The sequence below is a fragment of the Hemitrygon akajei genome, chromosome 6 (assembly GCF_048418815.1).
Source record: "Hemitrygon akajei chromosome 6, sHemAka1.3, whole genome shotgun sequence".
Lineage (NCBI taxonomy): Eukaryota > Metazoa > Chordata > Chondrichthyes > Myliobatiformes > Dasyatidae > Hemitrygon > Hemitrygon akajei.
Window position 1 is genome coordinate 87,383,650 of NC_133129.1, and position 13,190 is coordinate 87,396,839.

General features: G+C 48.4%; 1 protein-coding gene across 6 annotated transcripts in view; it reads left to right on the plus strand.

Moving 5' to 3' along the window:
* LOC140729226 (neuroligin-1-like) overlaps positions 1-10,203 on the plus strand; it is a 448,622-nt gene extending 438,419 nt beyond the window's left edge. For all 6 annotated transcript variants that reach the window (XM_073048746.1, XM_073048748.1, XM_073048749.1 and 3 more), the window contains 2 exons: positions 1,375-2,164; positions 6,475-10,203. In XM_073048746.1, coding sequence (XP_072904847.1) covers positions 1,375-2,164; positions 6,475-7,294 — 1,610 coding nt within the window. In that variant the 3' untranslated portion in view covers positions 7,295-10,203. The remainder of the gene's footprint in view (positions 1-1,374; positions 2,165-6,474) is intronic.
* The last annotated feature ends 2,987 nt before the right edge of the window (positions 10,204-13,190 follow it).

The window sequence follows — 13,190 nt, forward strand, 5'->3', positions numbered from 1 at the left end:
TGAAGAGTTGGCAGCCTTGCCTGGGCCTCAAGGTATCCACACCCACCCTCCCCCACAACTCCAAGGTGGAGAGCACGTCCTCCAACTCATTCACCACCATCTGGGGTGATGGAATTGTGGAGTTGCTAGAAATGGGGCTATCAGTCTGCCTCCCTTCCTTCTCCCGACCACAATGACAACCAAACAGGGTGGATTGACCATCATGGTTTTCACTGTGGTTTCTCTTGGCAGAAGGACCAGTAGACATTCAAGCTCATTCTCCATTTGGGTGTTGACTGTTACTGAAATGAGGCTGGAGGTCAAGAGGTCAAGGTTCATGCATCTTGACCGCCCCCACCAAGGTCAAACGTACACCAGAAGAGATGGAACAAGATCTGTGTGTGGTGGGCTTTGGGGTGAGGCACTTCTGTGGGAGGGACTGACAAAGATGGGTCTGTTCCCTGAATGTGGATAAGATCTCAAGAGAGGGGTGGGGTAGGGGGGTTCAAAATTAATATTGGGACCATGAAGGGAAGCTGGCTGGGTTGAAGATTTAATGGTCTAGAGAGTAATAATTAATACAGGTAAAACTGCACCCTCACAGTGACAGAGATCTGGGTTCAGACCTGACCTCCGGCATTATCTGTGTGTGGAGTTTGCACATCATCTCCATGGGTTTTCTCTGGATAATACAATTTCCTCACACATCCCAAAGATGAGTGGACTCGGGTGGGCTAATTGGCCACTATAAATTGCCCCCACCCCTGAGGGGGAGGATCTGGGGGGTGTTGATGGGAATCGGGGAGGATGAAATGGAATTGGTGTAAATGATCGATTAAGTGTTGGCATGGACTCAATGAGCCGAAGGGCCTTTTTCCATGTTGTACTCTCAGTGGGGAGGAGGAGGGGCAGATTGAAATAACACTGTACAAGAGGGAACTGGATGATGTCTATTTGAGGGAGATGGAGGAAGAGTGGATATGGAGATGTGGAATGAAAGAATCAGCCCACAAGGATGTTGGAGGAACTCAGCAGGTCGGGCAGCAACTATGGAGGGGAATAAACAGTTGAGCCTCTTAACGATGACTCTCAGCCTAAAACATAGACTGCTTATTCATTTCCATAGATGCTTCCTGACTTGCTGAGTTCCTCCAGCACTTCCTCTGTGTGTTGCTCAAGATTTCCAACATCTGCAGAATCTCTTGTGTTTCTGGCAGGAACAGTTTACAAAGGGCTGCCACAGGAGGCTGGGCCGAACAGCCTCCCTTCTGTGTCACAGGAGATGAACGATAGAGGGAAGGGGCTGGCATAGACCAATCAGAATGCATAAGCTGGACAGAGTGAAACACGTCCGCAGGAAGCCCCGCCTCATCTCTCCGTCTTTTCCATTTCCAGGCCTCTTCCAACGGGCAATTGCGCAGAGCGGCACTGCCATTTCAAGCTGGTCCGTCAACTACCAGCCGGCTAAATACACCAGGATGCTGGCCAAGAAGGTGGGCTGCAACTTTGCCGAGACTGTGGACATGGTGGACTGCCTGCGGAGAAAGTCCTACCGGGAGCTGGTAGATCAGGACATCCAACCCACCAGGTACCACATCGCTTTTGGGCCCGTGGTGGACGGTGATGTCCTCCCTGATGACCCTGAGATCCTGATGGAACAGGGTGAGTTCCTCAACTATGACATTCTGCTGGGTGTCAACCAGGGCGAGGGTTTCAAGTTTGTGGAGTCGCTGGTGAACACAGAGGATGGCATCTCAGCCAGCTATTTTGACTTTGCCGTCTCCAACTTCGTGGACAACCTCTACGGTTACCCGGAAGGCAAGGACATCCTTCGGGAGACCATCAAATTCATGTACACAGACTGGGCGGACCGCGACAACGGCGAGATGCGGCGCAAGACCCTTCTGGCACTCTTCACCGACCACCAGTGGGTCGCGCCGGCCATTGCCACTGCCCGGCTCCACGCCGAGTACCAGTCGCCCACCTACTTCTACACTTTCTACCACCACTGCCAGAGCGAGATGAAGGCCGTGTGGGCAGATGCAGCACACGGCGACGAGATCCCCTACGTCTTCGGCATCCCCATGATTGGAGTCACCGAGCTCTTCCCCTGTAACTTCTCCAAGAACGACGTCATGCTCAGCGCAGTGGTGATGACCTATTGGACCAACTTCGCCAAGACCGGGTTAGTTCACACTCAGTTCAAAGCACTCTACTAGACAAAAGAGGGGCAGAATAGCCTTTCGGGAGTGGTTGGACCATCTGGGTCTATACTCCTTGGAGTTTAGAAGAAGGCGGGGATCCTTTTGATTAGTAAAGGCACCAAAGAGAATAGGGATGAGAGGGAAGATAAGTCAGCCTTGATCAAATGGCAGAACAGACAAGATGGGCCAAATGGCCTAATTCTGCTCCTGTATCTAATGGTCTTACTCAAACATATAACAGCCTGAAGGGACACAAGATACTACAGATGCTGTAAAGGTTGCTGTGGTCCGTTGACCTGCACATGCCAAAGACAAAACCCCTTTTTAGTTCCCAAACTGTATATAGAACATAGAGCATACAGAACAGGAAAGGGCTCTTTGGCACCTGATTGTGTAAGAGACAAAGGCTATTGTCAGATGCACAAGTACAGTACATAAGACCATACGCCCATAAGATATAGTAGCAGAATTAGGCCATTTGGCCCATCGAGACTGCTCTGTCATTTCATCATGGCTGATCCATTTACCCCTCAGCCCCAGTCTCCTGCCTTCTGCCTGTATTCCTTCATGCTTTAACTAATCAGGAATCTATCAACCTCTGCCTTAAATATACCCAATGACCTGGCCTCCACAGCTGCCTGTGGCAATGAATTCCACATTTTTATCACCCTGTGACTAAAGAAATTCTTCCTCATCTCTGTTCTAAATGGATGTCCCTCTACTCTGAGGCTATGTCCTTTGGTCCTAGATTCTCCCACCATAAGAAACTTTCTCTCCACATCCACTCTGTTTCGACATCTGGTAAGTTTCAATCAGATCCCTCCCCACCCCCCAACCAGCACCACAATTCATATGAGTACAGACCCAGAGCCATAAATAGGTCCTCATATGATGAGCCTTTCATTCCCGGAATCATTCTCGTGATCAAAAGACTATAAGATATAGAAGCAGAATTAGGCGATTTGGCCGATCAAGACAGCTCTGCCATTCAATCATGGCTAACCCTTTTTTTCTCCTCAGCCCCACTCCCCAGCCTTCTCCCCATAACCTTTGACGCTGTGTCCAATCAAGAACCTATCATGCTCTGCCTTAAATACACCCAATGACCTGGCCTTCAATAAATTTCACAAATTCACCACCCTCTGGCTGAAGAAATTTCTCTGCATCGTTGTTTTAAATAGACTCCCCTCTATCCTGAGGCTGTGCCCTCTGTCCTAGATTCCCCCACCATTGGAAACATACTTTTCACATTTACTCTGTCTCGGCCTTTCAACATTCAAAAGGTTTCAATGAGATCCACCCTCATACTTCCAAATTCCAGCGAGTACAGACCCAGAGCCATCAAACGTCCCTCATATAATAACCTTTTCATTCCTGGAATCATCCTCTGAACCCTCTCCAATGCCAGCACATCTTTTCTTAAATGAGAAGCCCAAAACTGTTCACAATACTCAAGATGAGGCCTCACTAGTGCCTTATAAAGCCTCAGCATCACATCCCTGCTCTTGTATTCTAGACCTCTTGAAATGAATGCTAATCTTGCATTTGTCTTCCCCACCACCGACTCCACCTGCAGGTTAACCTTTAGGGTGTTCTGCACAAGGACTCCCAAATCCCTTTGCATCTCAGATTTTTGGATTTTCTCCCTGTTTAGAAAGTAGTTTGTTTATCTATTTCTACTACCAGCGTGCATGACCATGCATTTTTCAACATTGTATTTCATTTGCCACTTTCTTTCCCATTCTCCTAATCTGTCTAAGTACTACTCTGAACCCTCTTCAATGTCAGCACATCCTCTCTGAGAGAAAGGGGTGGCATAGTGGTATAATGATTAGCACAATGCTTTATAGTATCAGCAAACAGGGAATAATTCCCACCACTGCCTGTAAGGAGTTTGTACGTTCTCCCGGTGACCGCATGGATTTCCTCTGGGTGCTCCAGTTTCCTCCCACAGTCCAAAGACATACTGGTTGATAGGCTAATTGGTCATTGTAAATTGTCCTGTGATTTGGCTGGGGTTAAAATTGGAGGGTTGCTAGGCAGTGTGGTTTGAAAGGCCAGAAGGGCCTATTCCATGCTGTGTCTCAGTAAATATATAAGAAGGAGCCTAAAACTGCTCACAATACTCCAAATGAGACCTCACCTGTGCTTTATAAAGCCACAGCATTACATCCGTGCTTTTATATTCTAGTCCTCTCAAAATGAATGCTAAAATCACATTTGCCTCCCTCGCTACTGGCTCAACTTACAAATTCACCTTTGGCGAATCCTGAATGAGGACCACTTCTGTGTAACGAGAAACCTACCTGTGTCACCATCGCAGACAGATAGCATACACAGTTAGCTAGAAAATTAAATTAAGCAAATATTATATGCACAATTTCTGCAAGGAAGAATACAAATAGAACAAAAAAAACCCAAAACTGTGTCAAAATGATTAAGCTTCTGATGTCTTATCCCTTCTGCCTGCCAAGGTCCATAGTCTTTCATACCCTGTATATCTAAGAGCCTCTTAATCACCCCTAGGTCTACTGCTCCACAACCGAGGGACAGAATTAGGCCATTCAGCCATCCAGTTTGCTCTGCTATTCCATCATGGCTGATTTATTATCCCTCTCAACCCCATTCTCCCCGTAATGTTTGATGCCCTGACTGTCCAGGAACCTATCAGCTTCCACTTTTAATATACCCTAAGGTCAGGGCTCCACCGCCGTCCACGGCAACATATTCCACAGATTCACCACTACCGACCCTGCCCTCACCATTGGCCCTAGTTGGCCGACCCAGGCACCCACACCACTGCGCAAAACGAAAAGGTCCCGCGCATCTCCTCTCAACTTTTCCATTCTCACTTTAAGTACTCACCTTCTTGCATTAGACAGTTTGGGTCTGGGAGAAACTATACTGGCTGTCTATCTCCGCCTCTCAGAATTTTATAAACCTCTATCAGATCTCCTCTCTGAGGCTCCAGGGAAAAACAGCCCAAGTTTGTCCAACCTCTCATGCCCTCTAATTCAGGCAGACTCCTGGCGACCCTCTGCTGCAACTTCTCCCAACCCTCCATAGCCTACCTGTGGCGGGACGACCAAGACCGAAGGCAGTACGCTGGAAGTGTGCTGAACAGACTTCTGTAAGGCTGCATCATAACTTCCCGACTCTCTGACTCAATGCCTCAACTTCTAAAGGCAAGCCTATGGTACGCTTTACCTCAAAATTCAAAGTGCCTGAAGTATGTATATTTCAGATTTGTCTCCAGTCACAAAACAAAGAAACCCAAGAGAAACCATTAAAAAAGACTATCAAACCCCCCAATATGCAGCAGTACGACACAAGACATAAAGATCACTAAAATTACAAAAAATACATTTCATTTTAAAATTAATCATTATTGAAGATTAACAAAAAAAGATACATTAAGTCAACATGTCATTATGTACAATAAGGAATTAAATTAGCAAATAACTGATTAACAAAGCTAAGCAATATATCAATAATAAGAGGAAAAAAGAAAGTGTTAAGAATATTTTTTGAAAGGAAAAGAAGGAAAAAAAACCCTACTAAACTAAAAAAAAAACCCATTGGGAGCACAACCCCGGAGCTATACATCGTACAAGCTTCCATAAAAAACCAACTCAATAAATCCACCAACTCAAATCCACTTAAAGAAAAATCAGAAGGAAACCGTATCAATTAAATCAGATGATAGTAGCGGGCGAATGAACCCCAGCTTTTCTCAAAATAAAATCGAGGATCAAAAGTTCGACTTCTGATTTTCTCCAAACCAAGACATAGCATCACCTGAGAGAACCGTTGTATCAAAGTAGGAGCAGAAACATCAAAAGTTCAAAGAAGGAATAGTGGAGTGTGCTTGTGGACCATTCAGTACTGGCTGTCAGAGGGGAAGAAGCTGTTCCTCAGTCTTTGAGTGTGGGTCTTCAGGCTCCTGCACCTCCTCCCTGATAGTAGTAATGGGAAGAGGGCACATTCCAGATGGTGAGGTTCCATAATGATGGATACTGCCTTCTTGAAACACCACCTCTTGAAGATGTCCTCAATAGTGTGGAAGGTTGGGTGAGCAGTTGATACTAAAACCAGGTACATAGAAAGGTTTAGAAGCATACGGGCAAAACGTGGGTAATGGAACCTTCTCAGTTGGGAATCTCGCTTGCGTGGACCGAAAGGGCCCACTATAAGACTCCATAATGTGGCATTGAACACTGGGAGGTCATTGTCCAACATGACAATGCAAATTACGGTGATTTTGCTAATTCTGTCTCTCTCCCCCCTCTAGTGATCCCAACAAACCGGTCCCCCAGGACACCAAGTTCATCCACACCAAGCCCAACCGGTTCGAGGAGGTGGCGTGGACCAAGTTCAACTCCAAGGAGAAGCCCTACCTGCACATCGGGCTCAAGCCTCGGATTCGCGAGCACTACCGGGCTAACAAGGTGGCCTTCTGGCTAGAGCTGGTGCCCCACCTGCACAACCTCCACGACATCCTGCAGTACACATCCACCACCAAGCTGCCGCCCGAGGACCCCTTCCTCACCAACCGGGCTCACGGCAAAGGCTGGACCATCACCACCAAGAGGCCGCTGGCCACCTCACCGCCTGCGCAGGAACGCACTGAGGAGCCGCACAATTACGTGCGCCTGCCCGAGGACTCACGGGACTACTCGACCGAGCTGAGCGTGACGGTGGCGGTGGGCGCCTCGCTGCTCTTCCTCAACATCCTGGCCTTCGCCGCCCTGTACTACAAGCGGGACAAGCGCCACGAGCTCCACCGCCGGCTCAGCCCCCAGCGCAACGCCGCCAACGACCTGGCCCACGCCCCAGAGGAGGAGATCATGTCGCTGCAGATCAAGCATGGCGAGCACGAGAGCCGCGACCTGGACGCCCTGCGGCCCCACGAGATCCTGCGGCCTGCCTGCCCCCCCGACTACACCTTGGCCCTGCGCCGGGCCCCCGACGACGTGCCCCTCATGAGCCCCAACACCATCACCATGATCCCCAGCACCATCAGCGGGATGCAGCCTCTCCACGCCTTCAATACTTACCCCTCGGGCCACAACAACACGTTACCCCACCCGCACTCCACTACCCGGGTATAGTGGGGCCCTTGGCGACTGCCTTGACAACGGGCAGCCAGGAACAACGACTTTTAATCCTTCCTCACCGTGATCCAACCGATCTGACTAAAGTCCTTTCCTGTTCCCTCCCCACCCCAAACCCCACCCTTTGGAAACAATGATGGACATTGCAGAGAGAGAAAGACAGAGCATTTTTGCCTGATCGATTCGCTATTTTTCACGAAAAACCTTCCCCTCTTGTAATATAATACAACTTTTTCTTGGAGGGAGAGGGATTGATATCTTATTATTCTTTCCTGTTCTAATGTCCTCCCTTCTTCACTCCTCATCTCTAAAGAACGCTGACGACAGCTTTCCAATGTCAAGGTAGTCTTAGCTTTTGGCCCACCAGTGAGTTTTCTGTCAGAAGGTAGGAAAATGTGCCAAACATAAAAAGCCAAATTTATATTCAAGACACCTATTTAAAAACTAACCTGAGATTTGTTTCTCTTTCTTAAAATTTCTTTTACTGAGCCCGTATGATTTGATCATCTGTCCAGAAAGTTAGCCTAGGCCATTTTACACAGGGACCCACTGTCACTTTCACTTTCTTGAAAGGGAGGAGGAAACAGCTAGACAAATGAGCGAGTTAAAGAAAGCTCGCCAAACTGGATTCCCCAAAAGTAAGGAGAAGGCCAGAATATAGACCCAGTTAAAGCAAGCTGACCTTGCTCTCTGATCTGGGGATCAACTAGATTTCCAACAGTAAGGTCAAGACCAGAATATATTCCCAGGGTTAAAGTTTCTGAATCCCCTCCTGGGGGCAGAATTGCAGAATTTCTTCCCCAGACCAGACCTCCCCCCCACCCCCGTCAATAACCAACAACACTTCATGAACATTCAGAGAGGAAAGGTTTGATGGTGGCCATGTTCTAAGACTGCCTCCCTCTTGTCCAGTCCTTTCTGAGAGAGAGAGAGAGAAAGAGAGAGATGCATGGAGAGGTGACCCTATTTCAGAAAAGACTGATCCCCACCTCTCCCCCCATTCCAGAACTGACCAAAACCCTTGCCCCATTCCCCCCCACCAACCCCAAGCTCCAGGAGGTGTCAACTTCATCAAGGGAGCACCACCTTTTCAGCTCCTTTGCCGGTTTGAGTCCTGATTCCTTTCTACCCAAGCCGCAGGAAGTAGTACGCATCTAGTCTCTGCTTGACTTTTCAATAACGAGTGAAAGCTGCCCTGTCTGCAGAACAGGCAGAGAGAGAGACATTTTAAGGACCGATTGAGGCCAAGGAAGTGCGTGGAGATGGGAGGTCGCCGCTCCACCTCTCCGCAGCGATGGCCGAGCTATTCATTCTTGCAAACAGTTTTGTACATTATAGCCTTCAGCGAAACAAAAAGACTCAGCCCGACCTAAGGCCATTCGTTTCCCACTTGACTGTGCAGCTGGTGGCACCAGGCCGCTGTATGAAGGGGAATGTGTGGTGACCATCGCAGTTATCTCTTTCTTTTCTCTTTTGATTTCTGTTCTTTAACAGGCGTTTGTGACTTCAGTAAATAGTTTTGGTTGTCAGTACGGATATTGGGCTTGCGTTCTCATCGGGAAGGCTGGGAGTGGGCCCAAGTTCAACGGCAGCCTCTCGCTTTGGAATGGCCCCTCCCATCCCAATATCCTCACCCATCGTCCCCTCCCACACTTACACCCAACTGTCCCGACACTCTCACACACCGTCCCCTCCCACACTTACACCCAACCGTCCCGACACTCTCACACACCGTCCCCTCCCACACTTACACCCAACCGTCCCGACACTCTCACACACCGTCCCCTCCCACACTTACACCCAACCGTCCCGACACTCTCACACACCGTCCCCTCCCACACTTACACCCAACCGTCCCAACACTCACACACCATCCTCTCCCACCCCAAAACAGCCCCTCCCACACCTATAACCGTCCCATCACCCTCACAAGCCATCCCCCCACACCTGCACCCAACACACTCACAAGCCCACACACCCCACTGCAAAACACTGCCTCTTCCCACCCCAACATACCTCTGCCCCTCCCAATGTAATACCCAAGCACCCTTCCCCACCACAACATGGCCGACTGTCCCCTCCAATCGTAATACACTGCCCGTTCCACTCCATCACCCTCCCACCATCCCTTCCCACCGTCCCCTCCCACACCGACACCCAACATCCAGCGCAAACTCTGGACCACCTGGCCACTCTCCTCTCTGAGCTCCCCAGACATATGGGAACGAGCCCCAGGTTGCCTGTCGTCCCACCACGTCTCGGGGCAGCCGGTCTACGATCCCAAGAGCGAGGAGTGCTGAAGCGGGGTAGTCCCACCGCGGATCTTCCAGCCAACAGCTTGAAGGGTGTTTGGCCACAGATCCCGGCAGATTCAGCTGGTGGACTGCATGACATAAGGGATCTTCCAGCTTGGCCAACGTAGAGTCCTTACGGAGTTGGGCAGATGCTTCAGAGAGTGTCGCCCTCCTGGGTGGTGGCATCCAACTGACCTGCCGTTAACCTTGGGGAGAACCTTACCGGTTGGTTAGTGACCCAACCAGCTCCAAAATTTTCTTCTTAGAATATGAAAAGAGTATTTTAAAACCGATACACTTGATTGTTTTGGGCCGGCCAGTTTCTCGGAATGGGAGAGGGGTTGCGAGAGACCCTTCAACTGGAGGCCACCGGACTGTAGCAGGGAGTGAGGGATGGCGTCAACCTCAGTCCAAAACTGTCAGGAAGCCACCCTCAATTCCTCAGCCTCCACACTGAGGTCACAGCTCTCACCCGCCCTCTCTTGAGGAACAGTTCGAAGGACTGAACGCAGGTCTAACCACAGATCTATACCAATGTAACATAAAGTTCCAGACCTTTGTATTTTACGCCCTTGAAATAAAAATCAACATTCAGTTAACTTTTCTGAACTTTTTTTAACTTGTCTATGAGTAATTATTGTCCGGTGAGTTTATAAATATGCTCCTTCACAGTTCCGAGATCCATGTCAGCAAATGCAGAATGCACAGACCTAAAGGTTAATTTACAGGTTGAGTTGGTGGTGAGGAAGGTGAATGCATTGATTTCAAGAGGACTACAATATAACAGCAAGGATGTAATGCTGAGGCTGTACAAGGCACTGGTCAAGTCAAGTTTATTGTCATTTAATTCTGCATATGTACACTGTTAAACGAGACATCATTTCTCCAGTCCGGGGTGTAAAGCACAGTAGTACACACAACAAACAATAATTTAGGAAAGTAAGATGAAATCTACAAATGATTTACACATACATAAAGAAAGTAAAGTGCATAAATTAAATATTGTAGGGTACAGAACAAGTTATCTAGTGACACTTCGAATGCAATGCGCCAGGGAGTTCAGAAGCCTAATGGTCTGAGGGAAGAAACTGTTTCCCATCCTAACTGTTCTTGTTTTTATGCATTGGAGTCTCCTGCCTGGTGGTAGAAAGTCAAAGAGGATGCTGGATGGATGGGCGGGATCCTTGATAAATCTAAGGGCCCTGCGTAAGATGATGGGGTGGGGGAAACTTCACTTGCCTCAGTCTCCTCAGGAAGTGGAGGTGCTGCTGTGCCTTCTTATTCAAGGAGGTGATATTGATGGACCAGGTGAGATCATCGGTGACGTGAACTCAGAGGAAACTGGTGCACTTAACTCTCATTACAGAGGAGCCATGTATGCGCAGAGGGGAATGGTTTATCTGCACCTTCCAAAAGTCCTCAATCATTTCCTCGGTCTCCTCCACGTATGGACATAAGTTGTTGTTCTCACACCAGTCCACCAGCCGCTCCACTTCCTCTCTCTACTCCGACCTATCATCGTTGTTGACGAGGCTGACTGCTGTTGTGTCATCCACAAACTTGACGATACGATTTGAACTGAATCCTGCGACACAGTCATGTGTCAGCAGTGGGGTCACTTGGGGAATTGTGAGCAATTTTGGGCCCCTTATTTAAGAATAGATGTCCTGGCATGAGAATGATTCCAGGAATGACAAGGTTATCATATGAGCAGTGATTGAAGGCTCTGGGCCTTTACTTACTGGAATTTAGAAGAATGAGGGGGTATCTCATTAAAACCTATCAAATGTTGAAAGGCTTTGATGGAGTGGATGTGAAGAAGATGTTCCCTTTGGTGGGGGAGTGTAGAACCAGAGGGTAGAGCCTCAGAATAGAGGGAAGTCCATTTCAAACAGAGATGAGGAATTTCTTTAGCCAGAGAGTGGTGAATCTGTGGAATTCATTGCCACAGGCAGCTGTGGAGGCTACGTCATTGGGTATATTTACGGCAGACATTGATAGGTCCTTGATTAGTCAGAACGTCAAAGGCATGTGGGGTGAAGGCAGGAGAATGGGGTTGAGAGGGAAATGGATCAGCAATGATGAGATGACAGAGCAGACTCGATGGGCTGAATGGCCCAAGTCTGCACCTATGTCTTATGATGTAAGAGGAGTTGACCACTCTGCCAATCAATTCCTCTCCACCATTCCATGGCTTAGTTTCCTGAGTTTCATCTCCTCTGTGCTCCATTCCTCTCAAAGTACAGTACTGTGGGCAAGTCGTGTGTGTTTATATAGTCTTATATATATATCACTAGGGTGCCTCAGAATTTTGCCCAGTGCCGTATTTGTCAACGTGGAAAGGAGAACGAGTTTGTAGATCTGGCGGGAGCAGAGGATGTTGGGAACGGTGAGGATGGCGGGAGGGGCGTGAAGCAGGTGGCAGAGAAGGAGTGTCAGGGACGGGAGGCGTTTGCGCGAGTGCAGACACACCTGGACCTGGAACACCAGGCGAGGTCATTTGATTCCAAACAGTTGGTTTACCAATCATTACAAAATGTCTCTGGTGTTTCCCGCTCCCTCCCCCTTTTCCCAGCCATGATTCCCCTCTCCCTGCCCCCTTCCCACTCTCAGTCCACAATAGAGATCCAGATCAGAGTCAGGTTTATCATCACTCACACATCATGAAATGTATTTTTTGTTTGTGGCAGCAGTACAGTGGAATACGTAAAATTACTACAGTACAGCAATAGTCTTGGGCACCTCAGCTGTCTATACAGTATGTCCCTAAGACTTTTGCACAGTTCTGTTTGTTTATTGCAAATTATATCCCACAATACCACATCACAGAGAAAATAGTTATCAAAATCATAAACACAAACTTAATTAAACTATCCTGCAGTTCCCAGCAATCCCAGAGCACCTCCATGGTAGCAGGAACACTGTGGTTACCCTGGCACAGACATACCCCCAGAACCTCACCAGGCAGTCTAATTGGATGGGAACCCTCTGCTGCCCAGTCCCTCCTCTTTAACTCTTCCTAGTCATCCATCCTCCAGAACCTTCTAGAAAATTCCCAACCCCCAATTTAACCATAGCCTAATCACGGGACAACTTACCAATGGGTACGTCTTAGGACTGTGGGAGGAAACCCACATAGTCATGGGGAGAACGTGCAAACTCTTAATAGGCAGCAGCGGGAATTGAACCCAGGTCGCTGGCATTGTGCTAACCACTGCGTTACTGTCCTGCTCTGATAGCAGTAGGCATGCATTGAAGGTGAGAGAGGGTAGGTTCAAGGGGGATGTGAGGGGTAAGTGTTTCACTCAGATTTATGGATGCCTGGTGTGGTGGTAGAGGCCAATACATTAGAGGGTTTTAGAGACAGTTGGATAGGCACATGGATGTAATGAAGGTGGAGGGATACGGAAGTGGTCTAGGTAGGAAGGTTTAGTTTTTTGGGGATTTTTGCTTCACTTTTTAGCTGGTCCAGCACAACATTGTGGGCCAAATGGCCTATTCCTGAGCTGTACTCTTCTCGTCACCCCACCCCCTCTGTGAGAAGGTGGTCCCTGCACACGTCGGTGTTAAATAAACACCATCTCATTCTGTAACTCTGT